The sequence below is a fragment of the Cyprinodon tularosa genome, unplaced genomic scaffold (genome assembly GCF_016077235.1).
Source record: "Cyprinodon tularosa strain WSP-4 unplaced genomic scaffold, ASM1607723v1 ctg781, whole genome shotgun sequence".
NCBI classification, from domain to species: Eukaryota; Metazoa; Chordata; class Actinopteri; order Cyprinodontiformes; family Cyprinodontidae; genus Cyprinodon; species Cyprinodon tularosa.
In genome coordinates this window covers 292,667-314,799 of record NW_024039542.1, presented here as the reverse complement: position 1 = coordinate 314,799, position 22,133 = coordinate 292,667, and the positions used below count along the sequence as shown (strand labels likewise).

At 42.9% G+C, this 22,133-nt stretch overlaps 1 protein-coding gene across 1 annotated transcript in view; it reads left to right on the top strand.

Moving 5' to 3' along the window:
* The window catches only part of LOC119773752, a 48,732-nt gene that overhangs the window by 5,436 nt on the left and 21,163 nt on the right, over positions 1 to 22,133 (top strand). The window contains exons 3-22 of the mRNA XM_038270879.1: positions 7,019 to 7,133; positions 8,382 to 8,555; positions 8,830 to 8,936; positions 9,021 to 9,158; positions 9,716 to 9,867; positions 9,971 to 9,997; positions 11,603 to 11,639; positions 11,715 to 11,778; positions 11,861 to 11,906; positions 11,971 to 12,143; positions 12,226 to 14,211; positions 15,606 to 15,744; positions 16,618 to 16,679; positions 16,767 to 16,866; positions 17,062 to 17,154; positions 20,339 to 20,403; positions 20,478 to 20,580; positions 21,130 to 21,336; positions 21,420 to 21,509; positions 21,594 to 21,664. Of these exons, the coding sequence (XP_038126807.1) occupies positions 7,019 to 7,133; positions 8,382 to 8,555; positions 8,830 to 8,936; positions 9,021 to 9,158; positions 9,716 to 9,867; positions 9,971 to 9,997; positions 11,603 to 11,639; positions 11,715 to 11,778; positions 11,861 to 11,906; positions 11,971 to 12,143; positions 12,226 to 14,211; positions 15,606 to 15,744; positions 16,618 to 16,679; positions 16,767 to 16,866; positions 17,062 to 17,154; positions 20,339 to 20,403; positions 20,478 to 20,580; positions 21,130 to 21,336; positions 21,420 to 21,509; positions 21,594 to 21,664 (3,949 nt within the window). The remainder of the gene's footprint in view (positions 1 to 7,018; positions 7,134 to 8,381; positions 8,556 to 8,829; positions 8,937 to 9,020; positions 9,159 to 9,715; positions 9,868 to 9,970; positions 9,998 to 11,602; positions 11,640 to 11,714; positions 11,779 to 11,860; positions 11,907 to 11,970; positions 12,144 to 12,225; positions 14,212 to 15,605; positions 15,745 to 16,617; positions 16,680 to 16,766; positions 16,867 to 17,061; positions 17,155 to 20,338; positions 20,404 to 20,477; positions 20,581 to 21,129; positions 21,337 to 21,419; positions 21,510 to 21,593; positions 21,665 to 22,133) is intronic.

The following is a 22,133-nucleotide window of genomic DNA, read 5'->3' as shown; positions in this document are numbered from 1 at the left end:
ATCCGGTCTGGAATAATGCTTTTATATGGAGGTTCAACCGGTCTGGAATGATGCTTTAATGTTGAGGTTCATCCGGTCTGGAATGATGCTTTTATATGGAGGTTCAACCGGTCTGGAATGATGCTTTAATATGGAGGTTCATCCGGTCTGGAATAATGCTTTAATATGGAGGTTCATCCGGTCTGAAATAATGCTTTTATATGGAGGTTCATCCGGTCTGAAATAATGCTTTTATATGGAGGTTCATCCGGTCTGGAATAATGCTTTTATATGGAGGTTCATCCGGTCTGGAATAATGCTTTAATATGGAGGTTCATCCGGTCTGAAATAATGCTTTTATATGGAGGTTCATCCGGTCTGAAATAATGCTTTTATATGGAGGTTCAACCGGTCTGGAATGATGCTTTAATGTTGAGGTTCATCCGGTCTGGAATGATGCTTTTATATGGAGGTTCAACCGGTCTGGAATGATGCTTTAATATGGAGGTTCATCCGGTCTGGAATAATGCTTTAATATGGAGGTTCATCCGGTCTGAAATAATGCTTTTATATGGAGGTTCATCCGGTCTGGAATAATGCTTTTATATGGAGGTTCATCCGGTCTGGAATGATGCTTTTATATGGAGGTTCATCCGGTCTGGAATGATGCTTTTATATGGAGGTTCATCCGGTCTGGAATAATGCTTTTATATGGAGGTTCATCCGGTCTGGAATAATGTTTTTATATGGAGGTTCATCCGGTCTGGAATAATGCTTTTATATGGAGGTTCAACCGGTCTGGAATGATGCTTTAATGTTGAGGTTCATCCGGTCTGGAATGATGCTTTTATATGGAGGTTCAACCGGTCTGGAATGATGCTTTAATATGGAGGTTCATCCGGTCTGGAATAATGCTTTAATATCGAGGTTCATCCGGTCTGAAATAATGCTTTTATATGGAGGTTCATCCGGTCTGGAATAATGCTTTTATATGGAGGTTCATCCGGTCTGGAATAATGCTTTAATATTGAGGTTCATCCGGTCTGGAATAATGCTTTAATATGGAGGTTCATCCGGTCTGGAATAATGCTTTAATATGGAGGTTCATCCGGTCTGGAATAATGCTTTAATATGGAGGTTCATCCGGTCTGGAATAATGCTTTAATGTTGAGGTTCATCCGGTCTGGAATAATGCTTTAATATGGAGGTTCATCCGGTCTGGAATAATGCTTTAATGTTGAGGTTCATCCGGTCTGGAATAATGCTTTAATATGGAGGTTCATCCGGTCTGGAATAATGCTTTAATATGGAGGTTCATCCGGTCTGGAATAATGCTTTAATATGGAGGTTCATCCGGTCTGGAATAATGCTTTTATATGGAGGTTCATCCGGTCTGGAATAATGCTTTTATATGGAGGTTCATCCGGTCTGGAATAATGCTTTTATATGGAGGTTCATCCGGTCTGGAATAATGCTTTAATGTTGAGGTTCATCCGGTCTGGAATAATGCTTTAATATGGAGGTTCATCCGGTCTGGAATGATGCTTTAATGTTGAGGTTCATCCGGTCTGGAATGATGCTTTAATGTTGAGGTTCATCCGGTCTTGAATAATGCTTTAATATGGAGGTTCATCCGGTCTGGAATAATGCTTTAATATGGAGGTTCATCCGGTCTGGAATAATGCTTTAATGTTGAGGTTCATCCGGTCTGTAATAATGCTTTTATATGGAGGTTCATCCGGTCTGGAATAATGTTTTTATATGGAGGTTCATCCGGTCTGGAATAATGCTTTTATATGGAGGTTCATCCGGTCTGGAATAATGCTTTTATATGGAGGTTCATCCGGTCTGGAATAATGCTTTAATATGGAGGTTCATCCGGTCTGGAATAATGCTTTAATGTTGAGGTTCATCCGGTCTGGAATAATGCTTTAATGTTGAGGTTCATCCGGTCTGGAATAATGCTTTTATATGGAGGTTCATCCGGTCTGGAATGATGCTTTAATGTTGAGGTTCATCCGGTCTGGAATTATGCTTTTATATGGAGGTTCAACCGGTCTGGAATGATGCTTTAATATGGAGGTTCATCCGGTCTGGAATAATGCTTTAATATGGAGGTTCATCCGGTCTGGAATAATGCTTTAATGTTGAGGTTCATCCGGTCTGGAATAATGCTTTAATATGGAGGTTCATCCGGTCTGGAATAATGCTTTAATATGGAGGTTCATCCGGTCTGGAATAATGCTTTTATGTGGAGATTCATCCGGTCTGGAATAATGCTTTAATATGGAGGTTCATCCGGTCTGGAATAATGTTTTTATGTGGAGATTCATCCGGTCTGGAATAATGCTTTAATATGGAGGTTCATCCGGTCTGGAATAATGTTTTTATGTGGAGATTCATCCGGTCTGGAATAATGCTTTTACAGGTGCTGGTCATAAAATTAGAATATCATGAAAAAGTAGATTGATTTCAGTAATTCCATTTAAAAAGTGAAACTTGTATATTATATTCATACATTACATACAAACTCATATATTTCAGATGTTTATTTTGTTTAATTTTGATGATTACAAATGACAACAAATGAAAATCTCAAATTCATCATATCAGAAAATTAGAATATTGTGAAAAGGTTCAAAATTGATGGCCCCTGGTGCCACACTCTAATCAGCTAATTAACTCAAACCACCTGCAAAAGCCTTTAAATGGTCTTTCAGTCTAGTTCTATAGGCTACACAATCATGGGGAAGACTGCTGACTTGACAGTTGTCCAAAAGACGACCATCGACACCTTGCACAAGGAGGGCAAGACACAAAAGGTCATCGCTAAAGAGGCTGGCTGTTCACAGAGCTCAGTGTCCAAGCACATTAATAGAGAGGCGAAGGGAAGGAAAAGATGTGGTCGAAAAAAGTGTACAAGCAAGAGAGATAACCGCACCCTGGAGAGGATTGTGAAACAAAACCCCTTCAAAAATGTGGGGGAGATTCACAAAGAGTGGACTGCAGCTGGAGTGAGTGCTTCAAGAACCACCACACACAGACGTATGAAAGACATGGGTTTCTGCTGTCGCATTCCTTGTGTCAAGCCACTCTTGAACCACAGACAGCGTCAGAAGCGTCTTGCCTGGGCTAAAGAGAAACAGGACTGGACTGCTGGTGAGTGGTCCAAAGTCATGTTCTCTGATGAAAGTAAATTTTGCATTTCCTTTGGAAATCAAGGTCCCAGAGTTTGGAGGAAAAGAAGAGAGGCACTTCATCCACGTTGCTTGAAGTCCAGTGTAAAGTTTCCACAGTCAGTGATGGTTTGGGGTGCCATGTCATCTGCTGGTGTTGGTCCATTGTGTTTTCTGAGGTCCAGGGTCAACGCAGCCACATACCAGGAAGTTTTAGAGCACTTCATGCTTCCTGCAGCTGACCAACTTTTTGGAGATGCAGATTTCATTTTCCAACAGGACTTGGCACCTGCACACAGTGCCAAAGCTACCAGTACCTGGTTGAAGGACCATGGTATCCCTGTTCTTAATTGGCCAGCAAACTCTCCTGACCTTAACCCCATAGAAAATCTATGGGGTATTGTGAAGAAGAAGATGCAATACACCAGACCCAACAATTCAGAAGAGCTAAAAGCCACTATTAGAGCAACCTGGGCTATCATAACACCTGAGCAGTGCCACAGACTGATCGACTCCATGCCACGCCGCATTGCTGCAGTAATACAGGCCAAAGGAGGCCCAACTAAATACTGAGTGCTGTACATGCTCATACTTTTCATGTTCATACTTTTCAGTTGGCCAACATTTCTATAAATCCTTTGTTTTTATTGGTCTTCAGTAATATTCTAATTTTCTGATATGATGAATTTGAGATTTTCATTTGTTGTCATTTGTAATCATCAAAATTAAACAAAATAAACATCTGAAATATATGAGTTTGTATGTAATGTATGAATATAATATACAAGTTTCACTTTTTAAATGGAATTACTGAAATCAATCTACTTTTTCATGATATTCTAATTTTATGACCAGCACCTGTATATGGAGGTTCATCCGGTCTGGAATAATGCTTTAATGTTGAGGTTCATCCGGTCTGTAATAATGCTTTTATATGGAGGTTCATCCGGTCTGGAATAATGTTTTTATATGGAGGTTCATCCGGTCTGGAATAATGCTTTAATATGGAGGTTCATCCGGTCTGGAATGATGCTTTAATATGGAGGTTCATCCGGTCTGTAATAATGCTTTTATATGGAGGTTCATCCGGTCTGGAATAATGCTTTTATATGGAGGTTCATCTGGTCTGGAATAATGTTTTTATATGGAGGTTCATCTGGTCTGGAATATTGCTTTTATATGGAGGTTCATCCGGTCTGGAATGATGCTTTTATATGGAGGTTCATCCGGTCTGGAATAATGTTTTTATATGGAGGTTCATCCGGTCTGGAATAATGCTTTTATATGGAGGTTCATCTGGTCTGGAATAATGTTTTAATGTTGAGGTTCATCCGGTCTGTAATAATGCTTTTATATGGAGGTTCATCCGGTCTGGAATGATGCTTTTATATGGAGGTTCATCCGGTCTGGAATAATGCTTTAATGTTGAGGTTCATCCGGTCTGTAATAATGCTTTTATATGGAGGTTCATCCGGTCTGGAATAATGTTTTTATATGGTGGTTCATCTGGTCTGGAATATTGCTTTTATATGGAGGTTCATCCGGTCTGGAATGATGCTTTTATATGGAGGTTCATCCGGTCTGGAATAATGCTTTTATATGGAGGTTCATCCGGTCTGGAATAATGTTTTTATATGGAGGTTCATCCGGTCTGGAATAATGCTTTTATATGGAGGTTCAACCGGTCTGGAATGATGCTTTAATGTTGAGGTTCATCCGGTCTGGAATGATGCTTTTATATGGAGGTTCAACCGGTCTGGAATGATGCTTTAATATGGAGGTTCATCCGGTCTGGAATAATGCTTTAATATGGAGGTTCATCCGGTCTGGAATAATGCTTTAATGTTGAGGTTCATCCGGTCTGGAATAATGCTTTAATATGGAGGTTCATCCGGTCTGGAATAATGCTTTAATGTTGAGGTTCATCCGGTCTGGAATAATGCTTTAATATGGAGGTTCATCCGGTCTGGAATAATGCTTTAATGTTGAGGTTCATCCGGTCTGGAATATTGCTTTAATATGGAGGTTCATCCGGTCTGGAATGATGCTTTTATATGGAGGTTCATCCGGTCTGGAATAATGCTTTTATATGGAGGTTCATCCGGTCTGGAATAATGTTTTTATATGGAGGTTCATCCGGTCTGGAATAATGCTTTTATATGGAGGTTCATCCGGTCTGGAATGATGCTTTTATATGGAGGTTCATCCGGTCTGGAATAATGCTTTTATATGGAGGTTCATCCGGTCTGGAATGATGCTTTTATATGGAGGTTCATCCGGTCTGGAATGATGCTTTAATATGGAGGTTCATCCGGTCTGGAATGATGCTTTAATATGGAGGTTCATCCGGTCTGTAATAATGCTTTTATATGGAGGTTCATCCGGTCTGGAATAATGCTTTAATATGGAGGTTCATCCGGTCTGGAATAATGCTTTAATATGGAGGTTCATCCGGTCTGGAATAATGCTTTTATATGGAGGTTCATCCGGTCTGGAATAATGGTTTTATATGGAGGTTCATCCGGTCTGGAATAATGTTTTTATATGGAGGTTCATCCGGTCTGTAATAATGCTTTTATATGGAGGTTCATCCGGTCTGGAATAATGCTTTAATATGGAGGTTCATCCGGTCTGGAATGATGCTTTAATATGGAGGTTCATCCGGTCTGGAATGATGCTTTAATATGGAGGTTCATCCGGTCTGTAATAATGCTTTTATATGGAGGTTCATCCGGTCTGGAATAATGCTTTTATATGGAGGTTCATCCGGTCTGGAATAATGCTTTTATATGGTGGTTCATCCGGTCTGGAATAATGCTTTAATATGGAGGTTCATCGGGTCTGGAATAATGCTTTAATATGGAGGTTCATCCGGTCTGGAATTTTATAAAACGGGTGAATCCAAACGAAGCACCTAGTTGAAGTGAACTCGGGGATGTTTTGCCTTATTTGGTTGTGGCCGGTAGTTTTGTCGCGCTGATATTGGCATCCAGACCAGCTCACTGGCTCAAGAATAGAATAGAGGAATAGAGAATAGAGGAATAGAGAATAGAGGAAGATGGAAGACAGCAGTTTAGCTGTTTCGCCTACAGTTGGGTTTACTTCTACTAGAATTAGAGAGCAGGAAGTTTCTCTATTGAAGATGAAAAACAGGTGGAAATGCAGCGTTCCAGGCTGACCGGAGGAGGCGGAACATTTTCACAGTCTTGGCTGGGCGGCTGACTGGACCGTACTGGGCGAACCGAGCCGTCAGCTCCAGGGCTGGTCCAAACCCGACCTGCTGACTGATAGAACATATTAATGGACAAAAAAAGATTTTTGGATGCAGAATGTTTGTTTTTCACAATTGTGGTAATAATTTCTCTGAGTGGGTTGCTCTTTAAGCTAAAGGCATGTTTTAGACTCTAAACTAAAGTTAACGATTAATCGATTAGTAAATTAGTTAATGATCATTTCACTAATTGATTAATTATAATTAGTCTGATTTATCTCTTCCAGTTTAGGGATAAACTGGACCGATTGTCAGAATATCTTGTTATTTTACAGCATAAATAAGAAGATTGGGATTAAATTCTTTAATAGAAATTAAAAATCTTGAAAACTTGAAAATCTTTTGCTGAGTTTTGAACTCAGAAAAAAAGACAAAATTAAGAAGTAATTATTTGATTTCAACTGTGTATGATTTTTATTAAAGTTAAACTACTGCATCAAAGTGCATCAATTGGTTGGATTTCTTGGTTTTTCAGTGCAGCGAAATAAATAATTAGATTCCGATCTGTTTGATTTATTTCTATTTATTTGGAGATTTTAAAAAATGCCTGTTAAATGTTTAACGAGATGAGAAACTGTTTTCTTTTTAACAGAACTGCGCTTCATGTTGCCTGTGCTACTGGTCATGCTGAAGTGGTGCAGCTCCTTGTTGATAGCAAAGCCAAGCTTGACCTACGAGACAATCAACACAGATCCGCCTTAATGAAGGTAACGGCGATTCTCAGAGAAAACATGAAGCCTCTCTATTATCTCATGGAGTGTTGCTGATCACATTCCGTCGCTGCTTGTGACGTCATTGCATCCTCTGCTGCCATGCAGGACAAGTTGTATGAATGCGGTTCACACAGGAGATCACAATAAGTCGCATATTTGGAAATCTAAACGACCAAACTAAAGAATCGGACTTCACTAAAAAAATGGACTAGAGCATTTAAAGCTGCAGTGTGAGCGCAGCCTTGGTTACTCATTCAGCTGTTTTTAAGCTGGAAAATAATTTTTTCATCAGGCATCATCAAGGAAACCCAAACACCGCTGCCATCTGCTGGCAGAACTTTCTTATGATTCCATCATTTGGTAGCTTCCAGTGCTTCTGCTCCCGCTTCCCTCGACTTTCAGATTTTATCTCCTGCTTTGTCTCGTCCCTCTGGGTATCTTTTTTACTACCAGTCAATTCCTGGACGTTTCCTCTTTCGTTTCTCACCTCTGCTGGGAGAAGCTTGGCTCTATTGCTGCGACTAATTGCTATTAAAAGAAAAAAAAGGGTTAAACGCAAAAACAGCATAAGTCACCAGGGGACCATAGTGGAATTGGCTTTAGTTTAGCTAACAGCGCTTTAACATCAGGTATGAGGTTGGTTTGATCCAGAAAAGCTTAAATAAATAAAAGTACTGCAGCTGTTCATGTTTATGCTATAGAGCGATAAAGTTAAGCTTCCTAATGTTACTGCTGGCTTGTTTTATTTTTGGGATGTTTTTTCAGTGCAGTTGTGTTTGTAGGCCTTTAACTGAAGTCACATGAAGCCTTACTCTATTCTTTTCCATTATTATCTTGTTATTTTTTAATCATATTTTAAAGTCTCTTTAAGGCCCTTCATCTTTTTTCCTATTAGTGTTGTCTTTGCATTAAATGTGCGTTATTAGCAGATTATGGTGACATAATCAAAGCAATGATTCTATTAACCAAACAGACAATGTTTGGGAGACAAAGGGAGAATGAATTAGAGCAGGAGTCTACGGCTCTGCATGGTCTACCCCTCGACCACATTTACTGACATTTGACAGAAGTTGGTTTAATCATCTTTAGAAGGTTTGGGACCTGGAAAAAAGGACCCAGATTAAAGGCAGAATTAGTCAACATGAGGTTTTGCTTCCCTAAACTCAATGAAATAAAATTTTTTCTTTTCCACTGGGGTTCTTTTCACCATTTCCTTCCTCCTTCATTATGTTTGGTTCACAGGCTGTTCAGGGCCAGCATGAGGGCTGCTTGACTATATTGTTGGAAAACGGAGCCAGTCCCAATCTAGAGGACATCAATGGGAACACAGCCCTCCATTTAGCAGCAAACATCCCGTCGCTATCCATGGCAGGACTGTTGCTGCACCATGGGGCCGAAATCAACGCTCAAAACAAGGTGATTATCGTTCCTGTTTGAATTATAGATTTGGTTGAAATGCTTCGGATTGGAGAATTTGGATTTATACTCTTACATTTTTATCGAGAAAAGTTAAGCTTCTTATATATTTTTGGTTCATTAAAGGGAATATTTAATACTTAATAAGGTGCCTAACCTCTACAAAGACGTTACGGCTGTTTTTATTTACCTCTACATCTCATTTTGCTGAAGAAATATTTCCTCTGAAAACATATTTTGATTAGTTTCAAATGATGTTTGATCTGTGGTTCAGGAGGGCTTCACGCCGCTGACCGTAGCAGTCCGTGAGGACCGGTTAGAAATGGCCGAGTTTCTCCTGAAAGAGACGGCTGACGTGAATTCTCTGGACCGAGAACACAGGCTAGTATTAAACCATCATTTGTCGGCTCTGGGTAATGACCCCCGTGTTTCATGTTCTTCTGCTGCCATCGATTCCACATCCAGGTCTCCTTTGATGCTCGCTGCCGGCGGCGGGCAACACAGGATGGTCAAGCTTCTCTTGCAGTTCCAGCCAGACGTCACGATTCAGGACGACAAAGGCTGGTCAGCTGATGACTACGCAGTAAGAAATGGCCATAACAGGTGAGCTTTATTTCTAAAGCAACAACGGTCTATTAAAGTGAAAGAATCACACCTTTAACTGGAATTCCTGTTAAAATATCAAAACTTATTTATCCTAAATTATACAAACATTATTTTTGCTGGTTTTGATTATTTGTCACAACTGAATGTTGCAACAAATAACCAAAGTTACTGGAAACAGAATTTCCCTGAAGGAGTAATCCCAGCAATTAAATAAAGCTGAGTCTAAGTCTAGATCCTGGTCTGGAAGCAGTTTTCAGCCTGGTTTTCATGCCGTTAGCAGATCCACGGTTTCCACTAATGCAAAGCAAAGGTGACCTGAGCAGATTTTAGGTTTACACTGCAGCCGAGTTTCATTTGATGTTTAGAAATAGATTGTTTTCACTAACATGACCGATATCTGATCATCAAACAGGTTGGTAATCTAAGTTTAAGTGTATCTAGTTTAATTGTGTTTAAATAATGACAAAGCAAAGAAAAATGTGTTTTATCATTTTCTTCACTCATCTTGCATTTAATCAGCGCTTTGATAAGATGACTGTGTTTGTTTTTTGCAGTTGTTGTCTATTGATCACAGAACATGGAACCAAGCAGACTCCTAGAGCCTCCGTCTCACATCCAGGTCCAAGCAAGAAGAAAAACATTTTGGCTTTTCCTTCCCAAGATGTTGACACAAGCTTTTCTTTAGGAGGACCAGCCACTAATAAAGGTGGTAGGCATTTATTGTAATAAGATGATATATGAGTAAGTTTGTTTCCTCATGTCTGACCATCTGATCGTTTCATTTATTCCTCATGCATAACCGGATCTAGAGCGTGGAACAAATGAAGCAGGGGGAGGTACTATGCTTGGATGATCTTAGTCAGTTGCAGAGGGTTGAATGGTCTTCCACTGCGCTCACCAGGCGCAGGGTCGACCTGATCTCCTGCGCGCCGCGCTGACCATCGCTTTGCTAGTCAGACGAGACGCTCACCGCTTTCAGTGTTCAGACAGAATCCTTCTGCCTTTTAAATGCTGGAAATGTTGAGAAAATGATTAAACTCTAAAAGGGCCAAATGAAGCGATTGATTACCTCTTTTTCACATTTCATACAAATTTAGATGTTGCTGCTTATTTGGATATTATGGGATAGAATGATTCAAAGAGGCAGAGAAGAAAAGTCTGAAAACAGTGTGGCGTCCATACGATGTGTAAAGAAGCACCTTAAAGACTTGCAGTTATATTACTGGAGCTACTGACTGCTTTAAATTTAAGGATTTTCTAACTTAACATCAGAGACCTTAAAACTCACGTGAGCTTCCCTGATGTTCTATCTTATAAATACATCCTCCCTCTGGCTCCGATTATAGCAAACAGTCTAAATTACTTTGCAGATGATACTCAGCTTTATAAATGCTAAGTGGAAATCAATGCATGGCTTTGCTAAACTTTACTTCAGCTGAATAAAAACAATACATGAATACATATAATTTATATTTTTTAATTCAAAGGAGGACTGATTAATAAAGGCAGGAAATCTTGGCCTTCAGAGGCATGTAGAAACAGTCAGTCACCCTTTTATCAATTTGAGAACATTTCCAGGATTAAAGGACTAATTTCTCTTCAGGATCTTGATAATTGAATCCATTAGTTGAATTGATTGTCATCATCAGTCTGCTTAAAGTGGATCATTGCTGCCGCCGGCGTCGTCACCAACGTATGGAGCACATCACGCCACTTCTAACGTCCTTCCACTGACTCCATCTTTTTCACCTCAAACACTGTAAAATACTTCTAGCTTAAAATCAAGGTTTAAAACCTGTTTCCTTAACTGCTAAAACTTTTAAGAACGGGATTTTTGATTCATTGGCTTAAAGTCTAAGACGTTAACTTTTGTGTCTAGTGTTGGTCCAATTGCTGTTTTTCTAAGTTAATTGATCAAACTTGTACTTAGGACTAAAACAATTAATTCGAATTAATAGATTATAGACATAATCATAAACTAATTTAGTTATTAATTAATCATTAACTGGAGTATAGAGACTAAAACAGGCCTTTAGCTGACAGAGCGACTCACTTTGAGCACCAATTATACAGAGATTATAAAGAAAACATGTTAACATTTCACATTTAAGATTTAAAAAAAAATCTTCTGTCAATCTGCTCTATAATCCAAAACTCCTCAAGTGGAAAAGTTTTAGTTCAGTTGATTACATTTCTTTTGTTATCCTTTGACTATCTAATTATTAATCGATTAATCGGAAAGAAATCGACTGTTTAATCAATTAGCAAAATAATGGTTAGTCTCAGCCCTACTTGTACCATTGTGTTAGTAGTTGATGCTTCAGTTTAAAATAGAACAATAATACTTCTATCATTTTAAAGTTTAGTCCTGCTTATTCCTTTGTTTTCTATAAATCCCTCTGAATGATCCTTTTAATTAAATGTTTTATTTTGTTTTGCAGATTTGGAAGATGATTCCTTGTCAGAGTCAGTTAGTCGGTATGCATGTTTCTTTTGTTGCATTTAAACTTTGTGACTGATTTCCTGGTTGTAAAGTATTTTCTTTCCTCTTAGAGCTTCTAAAAGTGCGAATGATGAGTGGCCTTCAACAGAGGATGAGGATGAATCTGCAGAAAAGGTTAGGAAGGCTTATTTCCCATCATACACAGCAGCTAATATTCTTGGAATTTAACGTTCAGTTTTACTTTTCTGAATTTTAGAAACCATCTAAGATCAGCCAAATATTTGGATCTAAAATGGGAAAAGGTAACAAGAATCACTAGTTTAGTCATCTTTTGTAAGCGATCTCTGATCCCCGCCTGCCCCGTAGCTCCTGTGCTACCCGAAACGTCCCGGAGTGACACAGAATCAGAGGAGGAAAGTGAAACTGGTGTCCAAAGAATCCCAGCCTCTCCTCAGCACCCAGTAGATCTCCCAGCCGTTTCCTCCCTTCTTCCCAAATCACCCCGGATGGCTTCTACTCCTCTCCCAAGCGCTAGAAAGGTACATTTGTTTGTGAAAAAGCTTTTCTTGTGACGACTTTCTCTCCTTCTGTTTTTTTTTTTTCCTGAATGCCAAAAAATAAGGAGAAAGTTCACTAAAAGGAGTAAAAGGAGAGCGATATTTAGGGGCTAACAACTCCCAGCAGGCAGCCTCTGTCAGTGAGGACTCTGAAGAAGACGCAGAGGAAGAAGAAATTGAGGAAGAGGAGGAGGAAGAAGAAGAAGAGGATGATGATGAGGAGGAGGAAGAGGAGGAGAGTGTAGAAAGTGATGAAAGTGAAGAAGAGGAGGAAAATGAGGCTTATGAATCTGAGGCAGAAGGCTCTACGGTGGATTATACCACAGCTGATGCTCAAAACGCTCCTTACACTGATTCCCCTCCTCCCACTGGGTCTGCTGTAAAACTCCAGATTAATTATATATCGGAGAAAAGTGACAAAGCAGAGGCAGAAAACACGGATCTCAACAGACCCGATGGAGCCCAAAGCTTTGCCCGGCCAGCAACACTAGATGTTGCAGAGGACTGCATTGTTTCTGCCATTAGGGTGGAATCTAAGCTGTCTGATGAAGACGAGGAATGCATGAAGCCATCACATCTCCAAATCAATCCAAATCAATGTCCAACAGAAAGATGGGTCCGGTCACCTGGCAGGATCAAAGATGTAGGGTCAGACAGAGAAACAGGAGATGAGGACAAGGATTCCTTGAGCGATAAGCAAAACAGTGCAGACAGCCATGATGATCAGGGAGGCAATGAAGAAGAGGGAATGGGCGGCAGCGCTTTGATCGCCCTTCCAAGATCGCTGTTAGCCAAGGTCGGAGAAAACACTGAATCTGATGTGGAAGACCATGGATCGTCAGAGAGGGAGCCTTTTAAACGTAGATCCTCATGGGGCTCCTCGATGGAGGGAAGTGACGCCGACGAACCTGAAGAGAGGCAGGCAGATGATCACGTCCTACAACAAGAACAGGATGTTCCAGCACTGGGAAAGCAGCAGCAAGCAGCTTCTTTACCTCCAGAAGTGGAGCAGCATGCTACCTCATTGGAGTCTTCCTCACCTCTATCGCCATCTGCAAAACCAGGTCTGCAAAGTTCTCCTGAGGCTCGAATCAAACCAGCTGCAGCAACTGCAGGTGAATCTGACTGGGATTCTTCCGAAGCCGACAACCAAGAAGATCCTGGTGCTAAATATGACGCTACCTCAGCTGATTCTCAAGCAGCTGCTGAGGCTCACTGCAAGGTGAAACATACGCACCAATTCTCCTTGGAAGAAGAGGACAGACACGGGATTTATAAAGAATCCAGTGACCCCTCCCTGGTAGCACCCGAGAATGAAAGCCCTAAACAGGCAGCGTTTGAGGACGGAGAACCAGCAGCGTCTTTCTTGAAAATGGAAGAAAGGTTTGATTCTGAAAAGGAGGAAGGGGGCAGCAGTAGTTGGGAAGATGAAAGTGCTGATTCAGAGAAGCAGCTAACATCACTTCCAACTGATGTCAATTTGCCGTCACTGAACCCCGAAGACGGAAGGTCAGTCGATGAGAAAGACGCCAAAACAGACTTTATTCAGGCTGATGACAACAAAGTGATTCCCTGCTCCCTTATTGATGGACGTTATGATGGCAAAGATGAAACCAAAGCTCAGGGAGAACAGATGCATGCTGGGAAAATCCAGAGTAAAGACAGTGAGTCTAGTGAGGACTCAGACAGCAAGCATCAAAAACTCCAGTATAGCTTTGCTAGCGCTACAATCAAACCACTAGATGTTCCTGATTCTGTTGGCGCTACTGGTTTGAGTGGACATGTAGGTGGCAGGTCAGTGGATGAGAGTGAAGCTAGATTAACATCATTTGCTCCACTTGAAAATAAAACTGGAAAAACAGGAGGGTCGTATGACGACGGACGGAGCAAAGATCTGGGTGCCAGTGGCCAGCTTCTGAGTTCAGAGGTGTCTGATGAGGCGTTACCTCAGACTGACATTGATGATGTGGACCTAAGCTCATCTGATCCATCTGAGAACACCAGCATGAGATTCCCAGAGCTAAAACACACTGCAGAGACTGATGTTCAGGTAAATCAGAGGCTAACGTTCAGGTAAATCAGGGGCTGACGTTCAGGTAAATCAGAGGCTGATGTTCAGGTAAATCAGAGGCTGATGTTCAGGTAAATCAGAGGCTGATGTTCAGGTAAATCAGGGGCTGACGTTCAGGTAAATCAGAGGCTGACGTTCAGGTAAATCAGGGGCTGACGTTCAGGTAAATCAGAGGCTGACGTTCAGGTAAATCAGAGGCTGATGTTCAGGTAAATCAGAGGCTAACGTTCAGGTAAATCAGAGGCTGATGTTCAGGTAAATCAGGGGCTGACGTTCAGGTAAATCAGAGGCTGACGTTCAGGTAAATCAGAGGCTGACGTTCAGGTAAATCAGAGGCTGACGTTCAGGTAAATCAGAGGCTGACGTTCAGGTAAATCAGAGGCTGACGTTCAGGTAAATCAGAGGCTGACGTTCAGGTAAATCAGAGGCTGACGTTCAGGTAAATCAGAGGCTGACGTTCAGGTAAATCAGAGGCTGACGTTCAGGTAAATCAGGCTGACGTTCAGGTAAATCAGAGGCTGACGTTCAGGTAAATCAGAGGCTGACGTTCAGGTAAATCAGAGGCTGACGTTCAGGTAAATCAGAGGCTGACGTTCAGGTAAAGCAGGGGCTGACGTTCAGGTAAATCAGAGGCTGACGTTCAGGTAAATCAGAGGCTGACGTTCAGGTAAATCAGAGGCTGACGTTCAGGTAAATCAGAGGCTGACGTTCAGGTAAATCAGAGGCTGACGTTCAGGTAAATCAGAGGCTGACGTTCAGGTAAATCAGGGGCTGACGTTCAGGTAAATCAGAGACTGACGTTCAGGTAAATCAGAGACTGACGTTCAGGTAAATCAGAGGCTGACGTTCAGGTAAATCAGAGGCTGACGTTCAGGTAAATCAGAGGCTGACGTTCAGGTAAATCAGAGGCTGACGTTCAGGTAAATCAGAGACTGACGTTCAGGTAAATCAGAGGCTGACGTTCAGGTAAATCAGAGGCTGACGTTCAGGTAAATCAGAGGCTGACGTTCAGGTAAATCAGAGGCTGACGTTCAGGTAAATCAGAGGCTGACGTTCAGGTAAATCAGAGGCTGACGTTCAGGTAAATCAGAGGCTGACGTTCAGGTAAATCAGGAAGGTTTTGTTAGCTGCCTCGTTCTTGGTACATCCTACAGCCGAGATTCCACAGGGCTGTTTTTCACCTACAGCCTCAGTTGGACCGTCCATCCTTCAGTCTCTGGACCAGGTGTCTCACAGGACCATGCAGGTCTACTCTGGGCCCTACAGGGACTCCAGTCCCCAGGAAGACCTCTAACCTTTCTTTTTATCTGTTTGATGTGACGTCAGAAACCATTAAACTTGGTTCCTAACATTTTATGAATCCTTTTCACCAGCAACTAAATTCCACTGAGGATGAGGATGAGCAAGAGGGTGATGAAGAGGACCATGACAACCAGTCTGAAGATGGTGGGAAGGTCTGTGACGCAGCTTCCACTCTTCACAAAGCAGAAGGTGGTCAAGTTATAGAAAGAGGTATGAAAAACTCCTATCAACAAAGATTCCCCATCCACCCACCATCATCATCCACCCACCATCCCTCCATCCATCATCCATCCATCCATCATCATCCACCCACCATCCATCCACCCACCATCCCTCCATCCATCATCCATCCATCCATCATCATCCATCATCATCCACCCATCATCCACCCACCATCATCATCCACCCACCATCCCTCCATCCATCATCCATCCATCCATCATCATCCACCCACCATCCATCCACCCACCATCCCTCCATCCATCATCCATCCCTCCATCCATCATCCATCCATCACCCGCCCACCATCCACCCATCATCCCCCATCCATCATCCACCCATCATCCATCCATCATCATCCACCCACCATCATCATCCACCCACCCACCCATCATGCCCCATCCATCCATCATCATCCACCCACCCACCATCCCTCCATCCATCATCCATCCATCCATCATCATCCATCATCATCCACCCACCATCCCTCCATCCATCATCCATCCCTCCATCCATCATCCATCCATCACCCGCCCACCATCCACCCATCATCCATCCATCACCCGCCCACCATCCATCCATCATCATCCACCCACCATCCATCATCCATCCCTCCACCCAAAGTGATAGCTGTCAGAGTGATAGAGAAAGTTTAGTGAATGGATGATCTTTATTGATCCATTATGTCTGGGATTATCAGCTTTATTTTTTTATCACATCTTGGCTGGATGAACAGGAGAATCATTGTATTTATAAAATATAATTAAATATATTGAGGATCTAAGGATAAAAAATCCTGCTTTGTAATGTATTCTGTATTTTTTTTATTTCCATTGAAAGTAATCAACTTAATTTGTGATTTAGATTTTCGCTCAGAGCTTGGTCTGACCACAGAGGAAGAGGAGGAAAGTCCATGGGACTCTGAAGTATGAAGCAAACAACCACTCCTAATCACATTATTGTTGTTTGGTTTTTCTCAGTTTAAAGGATTCTAATTTATTTTCATTTTTCAGCCCAACTCTGAACTTTCCAACATACCTCATAAAGAGGAGCAAGATCTAGATGGTCTAATTCTAGAAGAAAAGCCTGCTCTTCAGGATCCCCTCAAAGAAAGTAAAACAATATATTAATGATCACTTTTTTCAATGTTTTTTCGCTGTAAAAGTCGTCATTCCAGCCAACATTCCACGCCGCAGAAACCTTTACCTATTCAGTGTTGATGACCAGTGACTAAACCTCCATATAGCTATTGATGTATAGAATGTCCCTTAACCCAAACCTTCCAACAGTTTGTTTTTTCTTTTGTAGATATGTTTTACATTCCTTCTTTTTTAAGAGGGAAGGGATGCAGTAGGATGGCAGAGGTGTGTGTAGGCACGCCACAAGGCAGCCAGGGAGAGGGTACGCCTGTCTTTACTCCCAACTAATCAGAGACCTCACCATCGCTTCATCGTCCGATCACTAGATGCATGCATCATTCACTCTTCCTGCTTTATTCAGCCATATTGGCCTCAAGGGATGTTTTTATTCAGTGCCTTGCAGAAGAAAAGTTCCTAGCTTTTTTCCAAAAGGTTTAGAGTCCTCTTTAAACATATAACAACAGCTCTCAATGTATTTTATTTTAATTGCGCATTGTAGACCAACCCTAAGTAGTGCATATGGCTTTCATAGAGTTTTAGAAGAAAAAGCAAAAACATGGCGTGCGTTTGCATGCTGACTCTTCTTCTGTTGTATCTAAAAAGCTGGTCCAGGGGAACCAGTTAAGGTTAGGTCTGGTTTCCAACACATTATGGGTGAGAAGGATGACACCTAAACCCGCCTTTCTTTCTTGGTGTTGCTTTTGCTAACTCTCAAGCTATGTTTGGAAGAAGTGTCGTAAACGAGAGATGAAGCCTTTTTAGGAAACATTAAGTCTATTTAGTCCTGGATTACAGAGTCAACATCGATTATTGAGGGAGGGGTTTCCATCTATGAGGTGCTCTGTCTTGTATGAATGACAGGTTGGATACTTCTGCACAGAGCCATGGAGATAGAAGAGTTCTGCCAGCGGGAGACCAAGAGAGTTAAGGGCATATTAGACTTCTGTATCCGCACACATCAGATGTCGCTTGGCGCTGGTCGCCAACCAGTTCTGCTGGTTTGCTTCTGCACCGTCGGTCTGGAAATTCTAGGGAGGCACAGCAGTTTGCTGCCACAGCTTAAGGGGAGCCTATTGGAGAACTCGCGAGAACCTCGACGGATTGTACTTCCAAACTTCCTCGATTAACCTTTCGTCGTAGTTGCTCCTCAGTTTTTGATAATGGGGCCCCCGGCACCAAATCGAGAATAATGACCACAAAGACAGCCGGAAAGGCATAGCAAGGACCAATCACAGCGGCTTTTTGTCACTTCTGCTTGAGGACTGTGCGGGTTTGCGACCGTCCGACGCATAGTCAGGATATTTTTTTTAGGTGTGCGACGACAGTTGCAGGGGGGTGTGATCGCGCACAGAGACGGGTTTGACGGTTGAAGAGGCTCTGCGCGGAGAGGGTGGTCATGCACAGAGACGGGTTTGACGGTTGCAGAGGCTCTGCGCGGAGGGGGTGGTCGTGCACAGAGACGGGTTTGACGAATGAAGAGGCAATGCGCGGGGGAGGTGGTCGCGCACAGAGACGGGTTTGACAGTTGAAGAGGCTCTGCGCGGAGGGGGTGGTCGCGCACAGAGACGGGTTTGACGGTTGAAGAGGCAATGCGCGGGGGGGGTGGTCGCGCACAGAGACGGGTTTGACGGTTGAAGAGGCTCTGCGCGGAGGGGGTGGTCGCGCACAGAGACGGGTTTGACGGTTGAAGAGGCAATGCGCGGGGGAGGTGGTCATGCACAGAGACGGGTTTGACGGTTGAAGAGGCTCTGCGCGGAGGGGGTGGTCGCGCACAGAGACGGGTTTGACGGTTGAAGAGGCTCTGCGCGGAGGGGGTGGTCGCGCACAGAGACGGGTTTGACGGTTTAAGAGGCAATGCGCGGAGGGGGTGGTCGCGCACAGAGACGGGTTTGACGGTTGAAGAGGCAATGCGCGGGGGAGGTGGTCGCGCACAGAGACGGGTTTGACGGTTGAAGAGGCAATGCGCAGAGGGGGTGGTCGCGCACAGAGACGGGTTTGACGGTTGAAGAGGCTCTGCGCGGGGGAGGTGGTCGCGCACAGAGACGGGTTTGACGGTTGAAGAGGCTCTGCGCGGAGGGGGTGGTCGCGCACAGAGACGGGTTTGACGGTTTAAGAGGCAATGCGCGGGGGAGGTGGTCGCGCACAGAGACGGGTTTGACGGTTGAAGAGGCAATGCGCGGGGGGGGTGGTCGCGCACAGAGACGGGTTTGACGGTTGAAGAGGCTCTGCGCGGAGGGGGTGGTCGCGCACAGAGACGGGTTTGACGGTTGAAGAGGCAATGCGCGGGGGAGGTGGTCGCGCACAGAGACGGGTTTGATGGTTGAAGAGGCAATGCGCGGAGAGGGTGGTCGCGCACAGAGACGGGTTTGACGGTTGAAGAGGCAATGCGCGGAGGGGGTGGTCGCGCACAGAGACGGGTTTGACGGTTGAAGAGGCAATGCGCGGAGAGGGTGGTCGCGCACAGAGACGGGTTTGACGGTTGAAGAGGCAATGCGCGGGGGGGGTGGTCGCGCACAGAGACGGGTTTGACGGTTGAAGAGGCTCTGCGCGGAGGGGGTGGTCGCGCACAGAGACGGGTTTGACGGTTGAAGAGGCAATGCGCGGAGAGGGTGGTCGCGCACAGAGACGGGTTTGACGGTTGAAGAGGCAATGCGCGGGGGAGGTGGTCGCGCACAGAGACGGGTTTGACGGTTGAAGAGGCTCTGCGCGGAGGGGGTGGTCGCGCACAGAGACGGGTTTGACGGTTGCAGAGGCTCTGCGTCAGAAGCATAAATTAGCCTTCGGGGTCCAGTAGTTTGTGTCCCTCACAATATGCAGGCAGATGTGTGACAGACTTTATACTTTTGGCAATTATTTCTCAAAATACAAAACCATTTGGAAAATGTTCACTGATTGAGACGTTGTACCTTTTTTAGTTCTGTTCATTTTTTTTTTTTATATATATATATTTTTTTTTATCTTCTAGCTCCTGTATGAATTATATTGACTCATAGATAATGCTTTTAGATGTTAATGTTTTGTTTACATGTTTTAAGACGGGTAGAGCTACCTATATATCATTTTCTACTGCCATGCTCAGCTAATGTGTTTGGAAATGTTAGCATGAGCAGCTAACTTCCCTGTGCCATTGCTCTTTGAAATGATGCCAGTTGTTGTCAGAACTCCGTTACCCAGACTGCTGTGCTTCTGCAAAACACTGCATGAGGCAACCTAAGCTTGCTTTCTTTTGAAAATGATGATGTGGTTTAAATTTTGCTAGTCTTGGCTGTTGCTAAAGCCAGTCAGATCAGTCAGTTGGCATGGATCCCACTAAGGCATGTAAGTTCATACTAACCTCCAGCTCATATGCATGAGAATGCTTCTCACCTCCCAACAACAGGAAAAACTCACCGTTTACAGAAAAACTTGTAAGTTGCTGATGTTAAAAAGTTTCCCTTCTTTTGCAGCTGGAAAAGACGGTAAACAGGATGTAGGGGGGGGCGCTGATAAAGACGCTACACTACAGAAAAAGGTGAGTCTGGTTGAGCCTCAGAACTTAATGAATAAAGGCTAAAATAACAGAAATGTGTTTTTAATTTCAACCAGAGTGAAAGTCCAAAACGGGAACTGCGAAGAATTTTCAGCAAACCTAAAGAAGAAATGGACATCGGGGAAGAGCTCGGCGTGGGAGACGTCGACGATCTGGAAGGTGAGATTATTGTTCTTTTTGTTTTGTTTCTACACTAGAAAATCGGATCCTTTATTTTTGAATGATTCCCATCAAACAGGAGAGCTACCGTGTCTAAACCAACCACTTATACCTGCTTCATATTATACTTTTAGAGGATTTCACTTTAAAAATACTTAGTTTAGGACAAGTTCATTCTGTAAACCTTTTCTATTTTCCTTTAAAACTTGTTTCCAATAGCAACTGACTAACAGAAAACTGATAGTTTATAATACAAGAGTGACAGTTGGTGCAGAATGAGGAAAATCATGATTTGATCTAAAAGCTGGTTTGATGTGGGGCTGACTGTTCTTTTCTGTCCACCATCAGCAGGAAAAGTCGCTCAGTCGCAGTAAAAGAGTTTAAATAAAATTAAAGCACTTCAGCTTTTAAACACGACATCTAACTTCTTTAGAGTGGATTGAAAGGGTGTAGAAGCACCCATGGCTGAGGGGGGGGGGTTGATTCGAGATGAACTCTTAATAAACATAATTGATTCCTAACATAGAATGTCTTGTTTATATGGTGCAGATGGATCAGACTGGGATTCTACCAGTATTCCCAGTAAGGGGGCCTTGCCTGGGTACCCTGAGCTCAAAGAGTTTCAGGAAGATGCTAATTCTTCTGGTAGCGAACAGATTGAAGATGCTGCTCCTGCCGGCACACCAACCCAGTCCGCTCCTCAGCCCCGACCCCGTGTGAGGATGAGGATCCCTCAGAAACCGGACAGCGAGGAAGGTGCGTATTTTTTTATCCTCGTTGCATTTCTTAGCGTCTTAAACTATAGATTTTGTTCTTTTATTTATTTTTCCTGCAAACAGAATCAGATTCAGAGCCAGAGAAAACGACAGGCTCTGAAAAGAAGTCTTTGTCTGACAATCAGCTGCAAAATGTTGCTGAGCAGCTGGCAGGTCTGGTTCACTAAGGCTTCTATAGATGACCTGTATGTCTTCACATGCCTGCTATTCTGGCTGCTGACTCTGATCTTCCTCCAGGTTCTGCTGAACTCTCAGTGACGACAGGAAATACTGAAAGAGGCTTAGACTTTGAAGACCAACAAGTAAAGGTGAGAAATGTTGACTCTGCCTTCTAGTCTCCAGCTCAACTACATCGGTCTAAAAATACACCAGATATCCTCACTTTGGTTCCAATAAGTCCTACCTTTGAATATCTTGATCTAAATTGGCTAAACTAAAAATATCATTCAGGTTTTGGCTTTCAATAGAAGCAAAATCTAACCACTGTCTTTCTCAAATGTCTTGAATCTCTTCCCATTTTAAAGTCTGCATCCATGAAGGGTCCCTTAGTCACTGGCAGAGGTTACACATGTCTAATATGCGATAAGCTAAGCGGCTGTAATGCATAGCTGTAAACTGTAGGACAAATTATTTTTGATTTCATTATTTAATCAGTTTCCTTCACAAACAGCTTAAGCTTTAAGGTAACAGAGGCTGGTTGGTTTGAACATCTGTTTTCAACCTACTTAAATGTGGCTGTTTAACCCAATCAACATACTGATTGGTTAACCATTTAAT